This window comes from Triturus cristatus, chromosome 4_1, assembly GCF_964204655.1.
Source record: "Triturus cristatus chromosome 4_1, aTriCri1.1, whole genome shotgun sequence".
Lineage (NCBI taxonomy): Eukaryota > Metazoa > Chordata > Amphibia > Caudata > Salamandridae > Triturus > Triturus cristatus.
The window spans coordinates 1,163,445,454-1,163,467,124 of NC_140585.1; the positions used below are offsets into that span (position 1 = coordinate 1,163,445,454).

The 21,671-nt window shown below is 47.0% G+C and overlaps 1 protein-coding gene and 1 pseudogene across 1 annotated transcript; one reads left to right on the top strand and one right to left on the bottom strand.

The window, feature by feature from the left end:
• Positions 1-21,671, top strand: part of LOC146856258 (volume-regulated anion channel subunit LRRC8C pseudogene) — a 366,245-nt pseudogene that overhangs the window by 271,160 nt on the left and 73,414 nt on the right.
• Positions 19,150-20,565, bottom strand: LOC146856259 (uncharacterized). The gene has a single exon (XM_085650327.1). The coding sequence runs from the start codon at positions 20,563-20,565 to the stop codon at positions 19,150-19,152; it is 1,416 nt and encodes a 471-aa protein (XP_085506453.1).

The window sequence follows — 21,671 nt, forward strand, 5'->3', positions numbered from 1 at the left end:
TACCCCTTCCGGGGAACAACATATTACAGCTCCTAGAGCTTTCAGTGTCTTTATACCTAACAAGTTTTCTGGGCATGATTTTGTAAGCAATAAATCTGTAGTCCGTGTCAATGGACCAACTGCAAGAGGAAGAGGTTGCGATACTTCGTTAACAATAGGCTTTCCTGAAAATCCAAGGGAAACATTTTGTGAGCCTGAGAGGGGTGCCCCTGGGACCTCGTCGTGACTTATAGTTGTTCTGCTTGCTCCTGTATCAATTAAAAACTTTCTGTCTTTCCCTAATACTTGACTATGTACATAAGGACCCTCTTGATCTACAGGAACCTCAATAAGAGGCAAGCCAACCTCCCTCTCTAGGCTGTTTCATGTGTATCGCTGATAATCGGGATAGTCATTTTGTGCATACTGGTACATTTGTTGTGTCGTGTTTTGTGTTGCGGCACTAGGCTGTGGCTGTGGTACTGCTACAGTCTGTTGTGAAGCTTGCATAGGCTGTACATTCTGAGGTACTTGTGGTTGGATCTGATCCTGTCTAGGTGGACGCGGTCTCTCCTTGGTTTTACCCGTAGAGATATTATGTTTCAGAACTGCACAATCGTTTATATAATGACCTGGCTGTTTACAATAGTTGCATGTCCCTTTAACAGGAACCGCTGAATTACTGGACTGTGTCGCACCCTTTTTATGACCGTCAGCTGGAACTGACTGGGCGACGAGCATTTTCATTTTCGTGTCTTTCATACGTCTTTGTTCGTGTTCATGTTCTTCTCTAATTCTATTCTGGTGGTACTGTAACATTTGTAACATTTGTGAAGGGGTATTAGCTTGCCAAGAGCTCTCGACTTTCAATACTCTGTTCTTAACCTGGGGCAAGGAATTCTCAACTAATTTTGTTACAAAAAGATGTGGATATGAATCGCTACTTGCTTTCAGACCGCTATTAATACCAAAACATTTTTCAAATCGGGAATAAAAATCACTAGTGTCTTCATCGGGTTTCTGTTTGCAGGCTGAGATTGCACCCCAGTCTTCCTTTTTCGTAGTTAATAAACGTGGCAATACTTGTACTAACAATCCTGGTAACGCTTTAGTTTTGTCCCCAAGCCCTAGGCCTGGAGTTCGGGTATTTTCTTCGTTTTCTAATGCTGTCCAATCAATCTTTTGCTCTCCCACCTCCCATTCTTTTTCTTTGAGTTTCTCGTAAATACCGGCAGGCAATAATACTTTTAATATTTTCATAATGTCAGGATAGGTATAATCACCCATGAGTAACATGTCTTTTATTTCACGGTGAAAACCTGCTGGATCTCTGTCATGGCTGGGCACTAATTTTTTCATTTCCAATAATTCTATTTTAGTTATAGGTGTGTACACAAACACGCGTCTAAAAGTATTATCATCATTTCTAACTGGGTGTACTTCGCGTAAGGGATTCTGTCTGTCTATGTAATACATTTTTCTTTCCATGGAGGGAGCTGGATCAAGCTGTGGACACAGAAAGGCACTGTATCTGTGCCGATGTTCTAGAATTACTTTAATTAGATCGGTACCTAGACCTCTCCATTTCTTCATGAGTAGTTCTATCAGTATATCAGGTAGGGGACCAGGATCGGAGTGTTGGCCTTTATACAATATAAGGAGGTGTTGTATCATGTACATACCAGCTAAACGCTGTTCGTCTGGTGAAAGGTTCAAAAACGTGTGTGCTAGCGCGTCATCACTATATTTATCAGAACTGTCAGCCCATTGTACTGCTGACCTGGCTAATTCTTGTTCATCCATAGAATCGAGTACATGGTACCCCATTCGTTCTTGAAGTATTTTATCAGTAGCCTTAAATAAGTGTTCAGGGGTCTTCGGATTTGACATGGCTGCTTGAAAAATTCTCTTACTTTCTGGACGTATCGGACGCATTGAATTATTAAAAGATCTTCCCTTATCTACATAAGCTATCATTTCTCTAGCTGGTAATTGTAATTGTCCTGTTGTTGTTTCTTGTTGTTCCTCCTCCCCTGAGGATTCAGTCTTATCTGCATCTATTTCTCTTTCAGGCTGTTCTCTTTCACATATTTGTTCTACTGTTTTTCGGATCCTTCGGTACATATTTTCTATACTACTCTGTTTATCATGTTTTCCGTCTGCTATATTCTGACCCCATTTGTTAAGTGCTTTCATTTCTTCCGGGTCTACACCTGGCCTATCTCTGTTTCTTATCAGGCAGTTTATGAAGAAGCGTAACAACAGTTTTTGTGTGTCCACTTTCTGGTATGCCATGGCCTCGCCAATACTTTCAGGACCTTGCCCTGTTTGGACAAAGTGATATATTTTGTCTAGATGATCAACCATTCCTGGTAGTATCATTAAATAGTTCGCAAGACGTACTGATGATAGCATCATTCTGTCGTCTTTACCGGGTACTGGATCATATCTACAGTCTGTAAGAGGCTCTTTAAGTATGTCGTAATTCGCTGTTTGAGGTGTACGTTGGTGTGCTAAATCCCTATAAGTCAATCGACGTGCTGATGGCGGCGTATGAAAACCTCCTGTCGCACCTCCTGAGGTGCCAGGTCCAAAAGGATTTGTTGGGTGTAAGGTAGGAAGAATAGGTGCAGGAAGAAGTGGAGGAACAGGCGGAAGGTTTGGAACGGACGGAGGAGTAGTATGTTGCTGCAGAAGTAGGGGCAGATTATCTCGGGGTCGAGCGCCGTTAGCAGGTGGTGTGCGTGGCAGCGGAACATTAACATATTCGGGGGCTACATCGTCTAAATAGGAAGAAAGGAAAATGTCCTTTGCGGTCTTGGGGTGCAATTTAGTCGGACGCAATGGAGATGGCAGATCTTTTGGTACTTCCAGGGTGGCCTTAGGTAAACCCTCGGCCAGAAGAGGATACATACCATTCATAAGAGTGTTTCGTTGTCTGTCTACTTGTTCTGCTTTTACTCGGATACCTTCCTCAACTAATACGTTTTCTCGGACTTTGTCTGAATCCTCCCTACTTTTCTCTTCTTTTCTGAGCGCTTTCTCTGTGCGTCTATGCGATTCTTTACGCCATAATTCAATGGCATCTTTCTGTGACTGTCTAGCTTTCTTTTTCCATAATGCTTCTTCTACTCTCATGATGCAATCTGCATCCCATGTCCCAGCAGTGGGCCATCTCTGATTCTCTGCTAAATCCTTGGTGTAGTCCACCCATAAAGTGAGATATAATACGGCATCTAGGCCATGTTTATGGTACATAAAGTACCCTGGAGTGTCCCTAGGTGGAATGGGAACGGCCTCCTCGAGTATCCCTTTTCTAGTTTTTATCTGTCTTAATTTTGAGAATAACGGCATCTTAAACCTTGCTACTTGATTCTTACTCGGACTTGAACACAATTAATACAATAAACACAGTAATGAAGATCGAACAATCACTCATACCACGACATTTAAAACATATTAAAACATTTTAAAACGAACAATGATAATTAGAATAAAACTAGTTAACTGCATAATACTGGATGTACTGCTAAACAGTACAGATACACTGCTAAAACAGTGCAGACCAGGTCTATGTACCCAAACCCGTCTTGACCGGCACAAACCAATGCGCACGTCTAGATGCGTCCCCAGCAACGGTACTCACCGGGAAGCACGGAACGGAGCAGAAGGCCTCGGAAACTCTGGACTGGACTGGACCGGACTGGACTCGACTCGACTCGTGACGTAGATACTTCGGAACTTCGGAACTTCGGAACTTCGGAATCTGGTGGGCCTCTGTATACCTCGGATCTTGCTCTCTCAGCTAGGCTCTGGTCGGGATCCTCCGCACTCCTCACCGCCTCGTCTGGGTGTTGATCGCAGCCTCAGTCACCTCCGTTGGCCTGAGGGAGGTACAGGAAATCCTCCGGGTACGCGTAGTTGTCCGTCCGGCTGTGGCAGGAGACCGGGCCTGCAATGCACCTCCGGCGCGTGGGGTGGGGGAGGAGTCCCTGTTCGGGCGCCAATTATGTGGTAAATTTAAATTACCTAGACTTAATTTATGCGGTAAAGTTCAATAAGAATAACTCAGTAAAAATAAGAGGCAGAATCCGTGGTATTTGAGGTTTTAAAAGGGGATTTATTCCTTACAAAGGAATTGGTTCGAACCAGGCAATCGGATTCCGTCACCACGAAGGTTCGGGAAGGGATTGAGCATACTTTATTGACAGGTTATCATATATATAGTCAATGCATTACAGTAAAGGCAGATGCAGGAGGCGTAACAGCTGAGAAGAGAGATAAGAATACACATACGTAATGAAAAAGGCGTTACAATAGGCGTGCATAAGGGCGTGTACTAGAAACGTCATTCTGAGGATGACACAGGTGGGTGGATCCATAAAAGAATCCTGCAAGGTCAGCAGAAATACATGGCAGATATGCGCGCACAGTAGCATGACGTGTGATTGACGTATAACTGGAGGGTGAAGGGGACTTGACATTTAGCCCTACATGAGGAGACAGAAGTCTGGGATGTCAGAACAACCTAATCCCAAATCGTATCTAATATCTTGTGTTTAAGGAACTGTATTATCTGGAAGGAAAGGTCTCTCAGGCAGAGGCTATCCTATACTGACTGCTAGTGCGTGTATAAGCGTCTACGTGTCTACATGAGATGCGAGGGGGCATGGGCCTACCATGGTAACAGGAGCTATGAATTACTTGCATGGAGACAGTAAGGCCGGGCCCTTTGCTCTGTAGCTGGAAGGATGTTTACCTAAACTACTAGACAGGAATGCATGTTTCGAGGAGCGGAGCAGATAACTTGAAGGCTGAATACAGTCTTGGCAGGCAACAGGCCGAGCCGGGCACCGTTAGCCACGCAGGGAGTAAGACAAAGGTCATGGATACAGATGCAGGTCCAGGCTGGAGCATTCAGAGGCAGAAGGCAGGAAAAGGCTCGATGGCAGAATTCAGGGCCTAACTTGCCAGAGCTGAAAAACATGAAAGGTACACCATATAAAGACGGTGGCAAGGCATACTTAGGAACGGAATATTCGACCCATTCATGGTGGATCTGAAAGAGGACATGTTGACGTTGGACACAATTGTATTTGCGTCTTCATAGCTGGAAGTGGAGGGAACATACATGTACTTGTAGCACGTACATGGAGCCGTTGGGGTCTAAGATAGGGGACACAATTGATCATAAAAATTCATATTTCCTCACTACCCAACCCGCTACCCGGTCCCGTACCTGTCCAAGCCACGCTCCTCCCCTGGGAACGTGGCAGGGCGTTGAGCCGGATCTGGAGGCTCCTGGCCTCTCCGCTCTCGGACCTCCTTTCTCTCCGTTAGCTCTCTCCCGTACTTCTTTCTCTTCCTCGTCCACTTCGCCACGCCGCTCGTCTCCTTCTCCTCTCCTGGGATCGCCGTCCGTCCTCTTCCTGGTTCCGTCCTCTTTTGACGTGCCCAACGCCGTGATGTCCTGGAGGGGCGGGGTTTGGTTCCCCAGGTCTTCCCCGTTAAAGGGCACCACTCCTGCTATTGTATCCCGGAGTATTCCTTCGGTTTCTGACGCCCATTCATCCTGTTGAGAGGGGACAACATTGGGTAAACGTGATATCGGTGTCCACCAGTCCGTACTTCCTTCTACTCCCTGATCTGCATGTTCTGTCCCGTCACAAACCACCCCCCCTGGCTGCTCCCGCTCGGGGAGAGGGATGGACCTAGAGAGAAAGTCAGCATTACTGTTGTCCCGTCCCCGGCGGTGGAGAACCGAGAACGAGAAGGGTTGCAACAACAAAAACCATCTCAAGACCCTGGGATTATTGCTCTTGTTCCGATACATCCACTGCAATGGGGCATGGTCCGTGTACAGGATGAATGGCTTCCCCTCTAGGTAATATCGCAGTTTTTCGACCGCCCACTTGACCGCTAAACATTCCCGTTCAATTGTGGGGTATTTACCTTCTCTGGGGAACAACTTACGACTGACGTAGAGGACAGGATGTTCGTGCCCATCTCCACCTATTTGGGATAGTACAGCCCCTATCCCGGTATCCGAAGCGTCTGTGGCCAGTATAAACTGTTTCTGGAAATTGGGGGAAATAAGTACCGGTGCTGAAGTGATGGCTTTCTTCAGCTCCCTGAAGGCCCTCAACATCTCATTAGTGGGATGTCTTAGTGTATAGGTGGAACAGTCCTTTCGTAAGAGATCAGTTAAGGGGGAGGCTATTTCGGCGAAAGAAGGGATGAAGCGCCTGTAATATCCTATTAAGCCTAAAAAGCCCCGAAGCTCCCTTTTAGTGGACGGAAAGGGGGTGTCGGCTATAGCGGTGACTTTCTTTTCTTGTGGAGAGATAACGCCTTCCCCTAGGACATACCCCAGATATTGCACTCGATGGAAGGCTACTCTTGATTTTCTTGCATTAATATGTAAACCGGCTTGGCGGAGGGCGTTGAGGACAATCGTGAGGTGTCGAAGATGTTCTTCCCAGGACCGGCTGAACACCACGATGTAGTCCAAATAGGCAGAGCTAAAGGTGTTGTAGGGCAACAACACGGTGTTCATTAACCGCTGAAATGTCGCAGGGGCTCCGTGGAGCCCAAACGGCAGGACCGTGAACTCAAACAGCCCTAGGTCCGTAGAAAAGGCGGTTTTCTTCCTGTCTTCTTCCCGGAGGGGCACCTGCCAGTACCCCTTCGTGAGGTCGAACGTCGTTATATAAGCAGCCTCTCCGATCTTCTCTATCAGTTCGTCCACGCGAGGTATCGGGTAGGCATCGAAGGTGGAGATGTTGTTCAAAGCCCTAAAATCCATACAGAAACGGTACGACCCGTCGGGTTTTGGTATCATTACGATAGGGGACGCCCATGGACTTGTGGATGGTCGAATGACCCCCAAACAGAGCATGTCTTCCACTTCCTTCCGAATCGCTTCACTTTTTGCGGCGGGAATCCGGTAAGCCTTCTGTCTCACCATTTTTCCCGGTAAGGTTTCGATGGCGTGCTCAGCCAGGTGCGTTTTCCCCGGGGAGTCTGAAAAGATGTCTTCGAAGGAACTGAGCGCCTCTCGTAGGTGTTCTTTCTGTGCTTCGGGTAGTTCGGCATTTACCTCCAAGGAGCCGACTGTGGAGGCCGTCGGGGTATTTGTGGGAATCAATAAATGAGCCGATCTCGGAGGAGGTCCCAGCCACTTCTTGAGGAGGTTTATGTGGTAACTTTGAGTTCTGGAGGGGGTCACTTGCACTTGATACGTCGTGTGCCCTATGGTTTCCTTCACCTGGTATGGCCCTTGCCATTCACTCGTGAACTTACTGGTAGTGGACGGCAGTAGTACAAGCGCCCACTCACCCACTTGTAGTGTCCGGAGTTTTTTTCCGTGGTCATAATACTTTTTTTTGATTGGCTTGGCTTCTTTCCATGTTTGTGTACGCCAGGTCCCTTAGTTTTCCGATTTTGGACTTCAGTTGGGAGGTGTAGTCCAGTAAGGTACAGTGGTCTTGTCTGTCTTCGCTTTCCCAAGCGTCCCTAGTCATCTCCAAAAGGGATCTGGGATGTCTCCCATACAGTAATTCAAAAGCTGAGCACCCCGTACTGCTTTGCACTTGTGCCCGTAATACATATAAGGCCAGGGGAAGGAGCCTGTCCCACTCTCGTCCTTCCGCCGTAAGCATTTTCTTCAGGGTGGTCTTTAAAGTGCGGTTATATCTTTCTACTAGTCCATCCGTCTGGGGATGGTAAACGGATGTCCGTAAATGACGGATGTCTAGTGTTGCGCAGACCTCTTTCATCAGGCGTGACATAAAAGGGGTGCCTTGGTCCGTCACCACCTCTTTTGGAAATCCTACTCGGGAAAACAACTCTACTAATTTCTCTGCCAAATTCTTGGTGGTGGGGGATGTTAGAGGAAAAGCCTCTATAAATCGGGTGGCGTAGTCCACGATAACGAGGGCATGGAGGTGGCCTTTCTTAGTTCGGGGAAGGGGGCCTATCAAATCCATACCCACCCTCTCGAATGGGACTCCTATTATGGGCATTGGTTGTAGGGGGGCAGCTATGGGTCTGTAGGAGGACTTCCTTTGGCAGGTTTCACACGTTTTGCAATAGGAGTCTATGTCTCTATATACTCCTGGCCAATAAAAAAAACGCAGTACACTACTCGTGGTCTTCTCTCTCCCTGAATGTCCAGCTGTGAGATGTGCGTGTGAGAAGAATAGGACCTGTTCCCTGAAGGGCTGGGGTACTAAAAGTTGGGGGCCCTCTCCTTTCTTTCCTTCTCTGTACAATAACTCGTTCTTTATCACAAAGCGAGGGAATTCTTCTTTAGTATTTGTCTGGTTTAAATGAGCGTTTTCCCACGCATTAAACAAAGTTCTGTCATTGATCTGCGCAAAGCGGAAACTCTGATCTATGATCCAAGGTTCAGCAGTGACGAGACCCGGGGTGGGCGTGTCTAGTCCCCTGTTTTCTACCTTCAATGTTTTTTTAAACAGGGATAGAAACTCTGGGTTGTCTACCCCTAAGATGACTTCCTCCGGCAACGTATCAACCACCCCCACCCTCACTGTACAGGCGGTGCCATTTAAGGGAGTCATGGGGACGAGGGCCAACGGATAGGGTCTAACCTCCCCGTGTATGCATCTTATGTGTACTAGTTTTTGGGGTAGATACTGGTGTGGCAGCACTAAAGTTTTCCTGACCACCGACTGTCGGCACCCTGAATCTAAGAGAGCTTTTACTACGATGCCATTCATCCCCACACGTATGTAAAAAGAGGCACCCATCTCAGCTGAGTACAGGACGCTTCTCGGAAGGTACCCCACATCCATGGGCTCCTCGGTCCGTTTCCTGGGGCAAAGTCTGGAGATTTGCCCCCACTCGCCACACTCAAAACACTGGGGGCCCCTAGGAAGGGGGACCTCAGGCGTTGGTTCTTGGGTCGTGGTACCGCTTGAGGGAGGACCAACTTTCTCTCGCTCCTATCCCCTATAGGATTTTTATTGGTTTTCTCTGTGTCCAAGGGGAACGAGCGGGGTTGTGCCCTTGCGAAATTCTTGGCCATGTCCACCGCTTGTTCGGGCGTTAAGTGGGGGTATTGCTTCAACCACCTTTGGGTCCCATACGGTAAGGCTTCCAGGAATTGCTCCATATAGATTTTCGACATTATCTCCTCTTTTGTGCTATTCTCTGGCTTGATCATTTGTCAGCAGCCATTTTCAAACGAAAATACAGGGTTTTGGGATTTCCCCCCGGCAGGCCCCTTTCCTTTCGGAACCTGACTCGATATGCTTCGGCATCCAGCCTGAGGTGTTCCAGGATGACCTCCTTAATTAGCGGATAACCGGTGGTGCCGCTGGGGTTCGCCACTTGATACGCGGACTGGGCTTCTCCTGAGAGAAGCAGAGCCAGAAAAAAAGGCAATTTTTCTTCTGGCCATCCACATGCTCGAGCCGCTCGCTCGAAGTTGGTCAAAAAGGCGTCTGGGTCTTCCCCACTGACATATTTTTGTAGTGCCACTCCCGCAGTACTGGAATAGGGTAGCTGCCGTTCTAGGGGTACCGGAACTCCCGGCTCCGGGGCGGCCTTTTGCAGGGACTCAAATTGGGCTTTCATAGTGTCCTGGAAGTGCTCTCTATCTGCTTGGGCGGACGTCATCTGCCTTTCTACGGCCCAGCCAAGCTTCTCCTGGCCTTGGATCAGGTGTTGAATGAGGGCCTCCATCTTTGGATTACAGACGGAGTGAGATGAAAATCCCACTTCTGACACCAGTTGTAATGGGCCTTCAAGGACGGACGCTAGACGAGATCGATGTATGATAGGTTTTATTGAAATGGGTTTTCTTTTAGTCCGGCTTGTCAGTCTTTCTCTAGCAAAGGCGGCGGGATCCGTGGTGCTCCTGTACCAGCACTAATTGTGTTCAGCCGGCTCAGGTAGGTCAGCCGCCCCTCCGATCACGATGTCAGCTTGCCGGTGGCTCCCCAAAAGGCAAAGAAAAGATAAGGGAAGCTATTAGCCTCACCCAATAGGCATCAATGTCCTAATACCAGGGCCCGGGAGTGAGGAATCACCTTACGTGTGCAGAACAGTATATTCGTGTGCTTCAAACAATGGTGAGGGGTCGTAACTACAAAAGGAAGGTGACTGAACAAAACGAGGGACGGTTCCCTTAACGCAGGCGCTCCCGCCGTCCTACCCAACCCGCTACCCGGTCCCGTACCTGTCCAAGCCACGCTCCTCCCCTGGGAACGTGGCAGGGCGCTTCGCCGGATCTGGAGCCTCCTGGCCTCTCCGCTCTCGGACCTCCTTTCTCTCCGTTAGCTCTCTCCCGTACTTCTTTCTCTCTCGTCCACTTCGCCACGCCGCTCGTCTCCTTCTCCTCTCCTGGGATCGCCGTCCGTCCTCTTCCTGGTTCCGTCCTCTTTTGACGCGCCCAACGCCGTGACGTCCTGGAGGGGCGGGGTTTGGTTCCCCAGGTCTTCCCCGTTAAAGGGCACCACTCCTGCTATTGTATCCCAGAGTATTCCTTCGGTTTCTGACGCCCATTCATCCTGTTGAGAGGGGACAACATTGGGTAAACATGATATCAGTGTCCACCAGTCCGTACTTCCTTCTACTCCCTGATCTGCATGTTCTGTCCCGTCACAGACCTAAACCAATCTAGAACAGTGCCATCTAATCCCATTCTGAGTTTGAGGCGTTCGAGTAATTTTTCATGGTTGACTGTGTTGAAGGCCGAGGATAGGTCCAGGAGGATTAGGAGACAAGTTTTGCCTTGGTCGAGGGCTTGGAGGGCATCATCCATGATGTGGAGCATGGTGGTTTCGGTGCTCTGCCCTGGTCTAAATCCGGATTGGAAGTCATCGAGGAGGTGGAAGTTGTTGATGTGGTGACTTAGCTGCTGTTGCACGCATTTCTCCAGCACTTTGGCTAAGAGGGGGATGTTGGAGATGAGTCTGAAGTTGTCTGGGGAGGCTGGATCCAGCGATGGCTTTTTCAGGATGGGGGGGACTTGGCCGGCTTTTAGAGAGTCTGGCATCGTTCCCTGCTGGAGGGAGGCATTGATTATTGTAGTCCAGCTGGTAATAATGGATTGGGCGACGACCGCAAGGCAGTTGGCAGGGAGCGGGTCATTGAAATGGTTGTTCGGTTTTAAGGTAGAAAGGATTTTGGAGATGGAGTCTTCATCATAGTCTTTGAAGATAGACCAGTGAGCGTGATTTTTGGGAGGAGCCTGTGGGTGCGTCGTTGTGGGAGGAGGCGGGTCAGGAGGGGGTTGGGGGTGTGTGATGGCGCTGAGTTCATTTCAAGGGCCAAGATTTTGTCAGTGAAGAAAGAGGAGAATTCTTCAGAGGATATAAGAGATCTGGGGGTTTCTTTAGAAGATTTGGCCAGTTTATTAGATTGGTGTTTGACCAATTCGAAGAGCTTGTGGGGTCTGTTCTTAGCTTTCTCAAGTTCGGTTCTGAAGAAGTCTTTTCTTGAGTTGAGAATGTTCCTGTTGTAGGTATTTCTGGCCTGGCGGAGGAGTTGTAGATGTGCAGTAGAGGGGTGTTGCCTCCAGGTTCTTTCAGCTTGCCGGAGGGCTCTCCTCTCGTTGTTAAGGGAACCCGTGAACCAGGGGTTTCTGTCTTTGATTTGGGTTCTTTTCAGTTTTAGTGGGGCTAGATCATCCAGGATGTTTGAGATGGTGGCAGAGTAGTGATCATTGAGGTCACTGACTGTTGAGAGATGCGAGGGGGGGGGGAGGTTGGATTTACATCGGGCCGCAAGTCACTTCAGTCCAAGTTCTTGGTGTCTCTGATCCAGCGTTTAGGAATCGTTGGTTGCGGTGCTTTTGTCTTGATGGTGCCAGGTAGATGGAAGGTGATGGCGTGATGGTCAGACCAATCGCATGGGTCAATAGAGATAAGTTTGACAGTTGATTCTTTGGGGATGATCCAGTCAAGGATGGCCCCTTTTGAGTGAGTTGGTAGTGAGCAGGCTTGGGTCAAGGCATGATCTGCCAGGAGGTCTTTGATGGCGTTGACATGTGGGTCCTTGGGATCGTTCCAGTGTAGGTTAAAACCGCCTAAGAAAATATCTTTGGAGTTGGTGGAAATCTTAGCTGTGATGATTTCCATGAGGTAGTCGGTGAAAGTCGTTCGTACCTGGGTGGTGGTAAAAGATGTGAAGGTTGCATAGTAGGGTGGAGTTGTTGCAGATAGCGAGAGTGAGGTATTCGCAGGATTCGGTGGAGTCCGCCAGAAGTTCGGGGACGAGGAGGTTAGAGCGGTAGATGCAGGCGATGCCTCCTCCTTTCTTGTTAGATTGTCTGTCCAGTCTTGCGATGTTGTAGTTAGGGGGGGACTAGGAGGTCCAGGTCTGGGGATGAGGAATCGTTGAGCCATGATTCTGTTAGGATTGCTAAGTCGAGGTTTTTGCAAAGGATGAGATCAGCAATATCTGCGGAATGCTTAGCTGCCGATCGGCAGTTGATTAAGAGACCTGACAGGGAGGATTTGGGTGGAATTTCGGGAGTCTGGGCAGACTGGTGGACAGGTGCTAGATTGCTCATGACCACAGCTCTGTTGTGGAGGGTGGCTGGCCTGATAGTGACCGAACGGATGGGATGTTCAGAATTCCCGTCAAAGGGAAGAGGGTTAACTGTGGTGGGGTTGTGATCTCGGAGGATGGCCAGGATTTCAATTTCAGTGAGGTCTAGTGGACTTAGAGTTGGAGAAGCGGTGTAGGAGAGGGCCAGAGCGAGGCATTCTTCCTCTGAGAGGTGGCATGGTTGTTTACGGGGACGAAACAGTCTCAAGACTAGAGGAAGAGGCTGTTTCGGGTGCTCAGTTAAGTGCAGGGGTGTGCAAATAGGCAGGGACGTGAGGTTAGCGAGGGCGAGTTCGGCGAGGTGGAGGAGGTTTGTTAATTCCGAGATAGAGATGTGAATGCTCTGGTTAAGTTTGGTAGCTCTGGAGAACAGAGAGGCCATGTCCCGATCCGGTGGGGGCGATAGAGGGCGGAAGGGCAGTGGTTCAGGAGCCGTTCTGTCCGCATGTATAGGAGATACGGAGGAGGACTAGTACGGCCTGTGTTGTAGGTCGATGGATCAGAGCTAGGGCTCCTCTGTGGGTTGAGTTGCGGGCTAGGAGGGCAAACACGACTAGTGTCAGAGGTCATAGGGGGCATACCAGTGACATAGTCTACATGGGGGGATAGTAGGAGGGGGACCAGAGGTCTAGGGGAGATTCTGGGGCTAAGGCCGGGCCCCGTGTTGGGGTGGGTAGGGGGGTCTGTGTTGGAAGACCTTTGGGGGGTTTGTGAATGGTTAGCTACGATGGGTAGGCTAGATGAGGGCTTGTCGGGGCGGGACATGGTTCCCCTGCCTGGGTCATGCACGTGGTCTCGAAGGAGTTTGAAAAGGTCGGCAAATTTGTCCAAGTTTTTGGCTGAGGCTTGGATCAGGATAATGCCATTTTTGTAAAGAGTGATAGTGAGGTCAGCACGCAGTGTAGGGGATGGTGTTATTGTTAGGTTAGTGCCGTATGGGATGTTTTTTGTTGTGCATACATTAAGGAGGAGGGCAAAGGTTTTGCGCCAGCCAGAAGTCCTTCTGGAGTAAAAAATGAGGTCATTAATGATTATGCCGTTGCCCGCTCTATAGCGAAGGTCAGAGATCAATGACTCAGGGTGTCTTTTAAGGGTGGAGTGTTTGAAGTATTTAGCGGCGGTTTTGGAGAGGTTGGGGGGTAGACCAGAGTGTAAAAATTTGCCCCCGTAGCGGAGAGGCCAGGATTTGCCATGTTGGCTCGGGTGGGCAATAGAGACAGTCATGTAGTTAAGTACATACATGTAAGGTGAGTCAGAGGAGTGAAATGGCTGCCAAATGGCTCTGGAGTGAGAGGAGTGTCACACCCTGCTCAGTGGTGAGACAAGAGGCCCTAGTGGAAGTTGTAGTGTTGGCTGCCTGTCCCAACACCCCCCTAGTAAGATGGCTACCTACCTGTAAGGTGGAACAGGGGAGTGAATTGGCTGCCAAGTGAGGAATAGGGTGGGATGAGTGTTACATCCTGTTCAGTAGTGAGGCAAGAGGGCCTAGTGGAAGTTGTAGTGTTGGCTGTCTGTCCCGAAACCCCCCTAGTAAGATGGCTACCTACCTCTAAGGTGGAACAGGGGAGTGGATTGGCTGCCAAGTGAGGAATGGGGTCGGAGGAGTGTTACATCCTGTTCTTTGGTGAGGCAAGAGGGCCTAGCGGGAGTTGTAGTCCTGGATGCCTGTCCCAACACCTCATCTAGTAAGATGGCTACCTTCCTGTGAGGTGGAACAGAGAAGTGAAATAGCTGCCAAGTGTGGAATGGGGTGGGAGGAGTGTTACATCCTGTTCAGTGGTGAGGCAAGTGGCCCTAGTGAAAGTTGTAGTGTTGGCTGCATGTCCCAGCACCCCCTAGTAAGATGGCTACCTACCTGTAAAGTGGAACAGAACAGTGAAATGGCTGCCAAGTGAGGAATGGGGTGGGATGAGTATTACATCCTGTTCAGTGGTGAGACAAGAGGCCCTAGTAGAAGTTGTAGTGTTGGCTGCCTGTCCCAACACCCCCTAGTGAGATGGCTACCTACCTGTAAGGTGGAACAAGGGAGTGAAATGGCTACCAAGTGAGGAATGGGGTGGGAGGAGTGTTACATCCTGTTCAGTAGAGAGGCAAGAGGGCCTAGTGGAAGTTGTAGTGTTGGCTGCCTATCCCGAACCCCCCCTAGTAAGATGGCTACCTACCTGTAAGGTGGAACAGGGGAGTGAAATGGCTGCTAAGTGAGGAATGGGGTGGGAGGAGTGTTACATCCTGGCCAGTGGTGAGGCAAGAGGGCCTATACCCGAGTTGTAGTACTGTTCTCTAGTCCCAACACCCCCTAGTAACATGACTACCTACCTGTAAGGTGAAACAGAGGAGTGAAATGGCTGCCAAATGGCTCTGGGGTGGGAGGAGTGTTACATCCTGTTCAGTGGTGAGGCACGAGGGCAAAGTGAGAGTTGTAGTGCTCGATGCCTGTCCCAACACCTCCTCTACTAAGATGGCTGCCAAGTGAAAAATGGGGTGGGAGGAGTGTTACATCCTGTTCAGTGGTGAGACAAGAGGCCCTAGTGGAAGTTGTAGTGTTGGCTACCTGTCCCAACACCCCCCTAGTAAGTGGCTACTTACTTGCAAGGTGGAACAGGGGAGTGAAATGGCTGCCAAGTGAGGAATGGGGAGGGATGATTGTTACATCCTGTTCAGTGGTGAGACAAGAGGCCCTAGTGGAAGTTGTAGTGTTTGCTGCCTGTCCCAACACCCCCTAGTAAGATGGCTACCTACCTGTAAGGTGGAACAGGGGAGTGAATTGGCTGCCAAGTGAGGAATGGGGTCGGAGGAGTGTTACATCCTGTTCAGTGGTGAGGCAAGAGGGCCTGGTGGAAGTTGTAGTGCTGGCTGCCTTTCCCAACACCCCCCTAGTAAGATGGCACCTATCTGTAAGGTGAGACAGAGGAGTGAAATGGCTGAGAAATGGCTCTGAGAGTGGGAGGAGTATCACATCGTATTCAGTGGTGAGGCAAGAAGGCCTATTGGGAGTTAGAGTGGTGGATGCCTGTCCCAACACCTCCTCTAGTAAGATGGCTACCTACCTGTAAGGTGAGACAGAGGAGTGAAATGGCTCCCAAATGGCTCTCGGCTGGGAGGAGTGTTACATCCTGTTCTGTTCAGTGGTGAGGCAAGAGGGCCCAGTGGGAGTTGTACTGCTGGCTGCCTGCCCCCCCCGTAAGATTGCACCTACCTGTAAGGTGAGACAGAGGAGTGAAATGGCTGACAAATGAGTCTGGGGTGGGAGGAGTGTTACATCCTGTTCAGGGTTAGAAAAGAGGCAATGGTGGGAGTTGTAGTGGTGTTCTCCTGTCCCAACACCCCCACTAGTAAGATGGCTACATTCCTGTAAAATGAGACAAAGGAGTGAAATGGCCGCCAAATGGCTCTGGGGTGGGAGGAGTGTTACATCATGTTCAGTGGTGAGGCAAGAGGGCATGGTGGGAGTTGTAGCGCTGGCTGCCTGTCCCAACACCTCCCTAGTAAGATGGCTACCTACCTGTAAGGTGAGACAGAGGAGTAAAATGGCTGCCAAACGGCTCTGGGATGAGAGGAGCCTTACATCATGTTCAGTGGTGAGGCAAGAGGGCCTGGGGGAGATGTAGTGCTGGCTGCCTGTCCCAACACCCCACTAGTAAGACGGCAACTACCTCTAGGGTGAGACAGAGAAGTGAAATGGCTGCCACTTTGCTCTGGGGTGGGAGAAGTGTTGCATCCTGTTCAGAGGTGAGAAAGGAGGGCCTGGTGGGAGTTGTAGTGGTGTTCTCCTGTCCCAACTCCCCCCTAATAAGATGGCTACATACATGTAAGGTGAGTCAGAGGAGTGAAATGGCTGCCAAATGGCTCTGGAGTGGGAGGAGTGTCACATCCTGTTCAGTGGTAAGACAAGAGGCCCTAGTAGAAGTTATAGTGTTGGCTGCCCATCCCAACACCCCCCTAGTAAGATGGCTACCTACCTGTAAGGTGGAACAGGGGAGTGAAATGGCTACCAAGTGAGGAATGAGGTGGGAAGAGTATTACATCCTGTTTAGTGGCGAGGCAAGAGGGCCTAGTGGATGTTGTAGTGTTGGCTGCCTGTCCCTAAATCCCCTTAGTAAGATGGCTACCTACCTGTACGGTGAGACAGAGGAGTGAAATGGCTGCCAAATGGCTCTGAGGTGGGTCGTGTGTTACATCCTGTTCAGTGGTAAGGTAAGAGGGCATGGTGTGAGTTGTAGTGGTGTTATCCTGTCCTAACAGCCCCCTAGTAAGATAGCTACCTACCTGTAAGGTGAGACAGAGGAGTAAATTGGCTGCCGAATGACTCTGGGGTGGGAGGAGTTCTACATCCTGTTCAGTGATGAGGCAAGAGGGCCTGGTGGGAGTTGTAGTGCTGGTTGCCTGTCCCAACACCCCCCTAGTTAGATGGCTACCTACATGTAAGGTGAGACAGAGCAGTGAAATGCCTGCCAAATGGCTCTGGCATGGGGGACTTCTACATCCTGTTCAGTGGTGAGGCAAGAGTGCCAGGTGGGAGTTGTAGTGTGGGGGAACATCCTCTACAACGAAGTATAAACAACGACTTACTATTGCAACAAAGTCTGAACAACGAACTAGGACACTTTTACGAAGTCCGGAATCATGAAGTATGGAACCACGAAGCTGGGAACAACGAAGAATGGAACCACGAATTCTGGAGGCACGAGTTTTTCGAGGTCCGGAACCAAGCAGGTATACTGTTTGTTTCCGGGATGAATGTAACGTACGTCACGTCATTCCGCCCCCATACAACTTATATGAAATTTGATTGGCTGGTGAGAGAGTTAACATCACTCATCTCTGTAACCAAAACAAGTATGTATTGAAGAATATTGAAAGTGCAAATGGTAGCACGAACTGGGAAATAGCGTCTATCGGAATTAACTGGAATATCAGGTAGGTCAAAAAAATAAGAAGAAAATTAATACATAGTTAATTATTTTATTAAATAGTAATTATAATATTATTGCGTTGATTAAATAAATAATTTAATTGTTTGTAAAAGCTGACTTTTTTTATTTCTGATATTCTTTCCTTATATTTACTTTTTTATACTTGATATAGTATTTGATTTTCGTAAAATAAAAAAATATTTGCTTTAAAAATGTTTAACATTTCTAGACGGGATGTAGGCATTAAAGGGGTAATGGGTGGGGAAGGTTTTTAATACTTCCGTATTTTATAATTACTCCAGTATTAATTACTTTTTTTTTACTTAGAAAAAAATAATATTAATATTTTCATAAAATTCCATCAGGGATGGGATGGGATGTAAGGAATTAAGGGTATATGGTTTGAGAAGAAATGTAATACTCAGAGAATATTTTTAATACCTTGGTATTTTAAAAAAAAGTACATTTCATTTGAATAACAAATTTTGAAAAAATATTTATATGGAAAAAAAGTGGTATGTGTAAAGAAATTTATACACAATGCTTTTCGAATAAATAAAAGAATGTTGCAAGGAAAGTCTAATTCTGGGCAATTTGTTTTTTACAGGTTGTCGTGTGCTCAGAGTAAATGGGCCTTAAAAATCGGATTTTTGACATCACTTTATAAATGTTATAAAATTGAAAATATCAGCTTTGCCAGAAGTTTTTGAAGTTTTAATTTTTCAAATACCAGCTTTGCACATTGAAATGGATTTTGCCTAGCGAATGACATCGACCTATTGAAAAATTTAAAAGGAATAAGGCTAATGTAAATGTAAATGTAAATGTAAAATCCACTTTTATAGCGCAACTATCACTCCAGGGAGTATCTTGGCGCTTACCCAACTCAGATGTACGAGACAGGGGGAGAAAGTAGACCTCATTTGCACAGAACACCACATCTCAAACCATAGCTATGCAAGCTGACTCAGTCATAGCGTATACCCAGGTTTTTAATGCTTTCCTATATTGGGTTTCATCCGACATGGAACGCAAGGAGAGAGGGAGCTTGTTCCATGCCTTGGCGCCCAACACGAAGAGGGATTTGCCCCCTTTGGTTGTCAGCCTAAATTTAGGAATAACCAGCAGATTCTGGGCCACAGATCTTAGGCAGCGTGCCGGGAAGTAGCGTTTAAAGCCTTGGGTTAGATATTTAGGGCCTCGATGATGGAAGGCCCTAAATATATTTGCCTTTCTTTAAACGTCATAATCTACAAAAAGCATTCTCCTGTTGGATGTGGGAAATTTAAAAAAGACAAATTTAAAAATATACATTGCTATTTTTAATGGTTGATAAAAGGAGTTTGCAGTTATACAAGTCATTAAGGCTAACGTAGTTGCCTTTTTTTCATATTTTCCTGGTTTTTGAATTTTAAATTAAAAAAATGGATATTCTGAAATTTTGATGGGATAAAAAGAATAATTTTTGGGCGAAAAGATTGTTGCATTTGAAGTAGTTGACCAATGGTGACTCAAGGATTAATAAGCAGTCCCATTGTATTGAAAAAACGAAGACATCCAAAGGTAGGAACTCCAACTTTCCTTTTTTAAGTAAAAAATAATTTAAATAATTCCAAACGAATTGTTGCAAGAAGAAAAAATAATAGTAATTCCAAAATGATGTTAGTATTATTAATTTTCAGTAATGTAAAACGTAAGCAATACTGTCAAGGTAGTCTGAAGCCACCAGCAACGAAAAAAGTTGATTTTTAGCCAATAGTCTCTCGGACATTTCTTTGCTTTTTTTGGAAATCCGTGGATTCAGACTACCTGACAGTGATTGCGCTAGTCTCATTTCCTGGAAACTTTGTTCCTTTTTCAAAATTTCCCGAAAATGATATATATTAGGGTGATGTTTACCAACAGTTTTATTAAAAGAATTATGCCATCCCTCAATGGCATTGTTTGTTTTGGCACCACCTTCCAAGCAGGTTGAATAGCAGTTCCACCATTCAATAAGATACTTTGGTTTCCTTCTGCGGCCCGACCTGCTTTGACGGCCAATCCATGTATCCTCAAAATAATTTAGAATTGGAGCCAATTTTTCTTCATTTTGGGTAAAAAAATCTGATTCAGTAATTGCAGTGTAGTACTCATCTGCACTCTCAGGTGGTACAAAACACAACGCTGTTAGTTTCCTTAATTCAAATTGTAATTTGCTGCTTGAAAAATATTCCTCAACCAAGGATGATTTCTGATTTTTGCGCCAATAAGCCTGCGAAAAGTGAAAGAAACATCCTCGGATTTGCGTTTCAGGGTATAATTTTGCAATTGTAGTAATCATCGCCATTTCAAAATCAATTATTACTTTTGCAGGACTTTTATTCATGGTTTTGCTTTTTAATACTGACAAAAATTCAGTGTACATAGAAGAGTGTTTGTCTGACAGCAAAGCATACACTAAAGGGACTGTAGTGTTATTTATATTAGCATGAACAGTGTAAATTTGAGAAAATGGATGGGGTGTTGATTTAAATGTACCATCCATCATCCAAATTGGACTGTTCTCAAGGGTTAAAATGTTATGGTTAGTGCTAAAAATTAAAATTCTTTTAAGAACGTCTCTATTATCATATAAAAGAAAGGTTTCATTAGAGAAAGTTATTAATAAATGACTAGGGATGTTAATGTCGTCAAAATTACGGGGTGTTATTTGGTGTGGATTACTTGACACTTTTTCTCTTTGAACCATCCCCCAAAGGTTGGGAATGGAGGGCATGCTACCTGTAACATGCAAAGGTATGTTCTGAGCCACTTCCCTCAGTATTGTACCACAGTTTTCATTGGAGGTGTGCTCTAGAAGTTTGATCTGTTGGACATTTTCTCGAACTTCTATTTCCATTGCAGAGGCAGAGTGGTTATGGTCTGTTGTCCTAACCATGGTTTCTTCCAGAGTAACCGCTCTGCCTGTGCAATGGGACGAGAAGTATTGCACACACCTCCAATGATATCTGGGTTCAACAGTTTTTTCTTTACAATAGAGGTACCCACCATACTTTAGAAGGTTATTTCCTGTTCGGGATTTCACATATGTTGCTCGGTTGCTGCTTGACATTGTTGATATATCTGTTTTAAAGAGAAAAAAAAATATTTACTTTCAGCTTCTAGAATGGGTAGCAGCTTTTAAAATGTGCATTTTAACTGGTTATGCTTTTTTCAATGCATGTTGGTTAATGAACATAGGTCTTTACAACATATTTCAGGGAAGATTGGGAGGTGCGGTGAGTCACCCTTCACAATTATCTATGCTTTTACCAGGAAATTATGGGTAGATGGGGGTGTGGGGGTCACCCCCACAAATACGAATGCTTTTTAAACTTTAACATGGGTAGATGGGCGTGTGGAGGGTCTACCCACACAAATACGACTGCTTTTTAAATGTTTTTAGGTAGATGGGGGGGGGGGGGGGGTCTCCCCAAATAAATACGCATGCTTTTTAACTGTTATCATGGGTAGATGGGGTGTGTGGGGGGGGTCTCCCCCCACAATTACGCATGCTTTTAAAATGTTTTTTAAGGTAGATGGGGGTGTGGGGGGACTCCCCAAATAAATACGCTTTCTTTTATAACGTTATCATGGGTAGATGGGGGTGTGGGGGGTCTCCCCCCACAATTACACATGCTTTTAACACGTTATCATGGGTAGTTGGGGTTGTGGGGGGTCTCCCCCCACAAATACGAATGCTTTTAAAATATTTTTTTAGGTAGATGGGGGGTGTGGAGTGTGGAGAGCTCCCCAAATATATATGCATGCTTTTTTTGGGATAGATGGGGGGTGTGGGTGGTCTCCCCAAATAAATAAGTATTCTTTTATAACGTTATCATGGGTAGATGGGGGGGTCTCCCCCCACAATTACGCATGCTTTTTAAATGTTATCGGGGTAGATGGGGGTGTGGGGGGTCTCCCCCCACAAATACGAATGCTATTTAAATGTTTTTTTAGGTAGTAAGGGGATGTGGGGGGTCTCCCCAAATAAATCCGCATTCTTTTATAATGTTATCATGGGTAGATGGGGTGTGTGGGGGGGTCTCCCCCCACAATTACACATGCTTTTAACACGTTATCATTGGTAGTTGGGGGTGTGGGGGGTCTCCCCCCACAAATACGAATGCTTTTAAATAATTTTTTTAGGTAGATGGGGGGGGTGTGGGGGGTCTCCCC

Bases quoted from the DNA above. Each gene is read 5' to 3' on its own strand.
- LOC146856259 (XM_085650327.1), bottom strand. From the start codon at position 20,565: ATGTCAAGCAGCAACCGAGCAACATATGTGAAATCCCGAACAGGAAAT.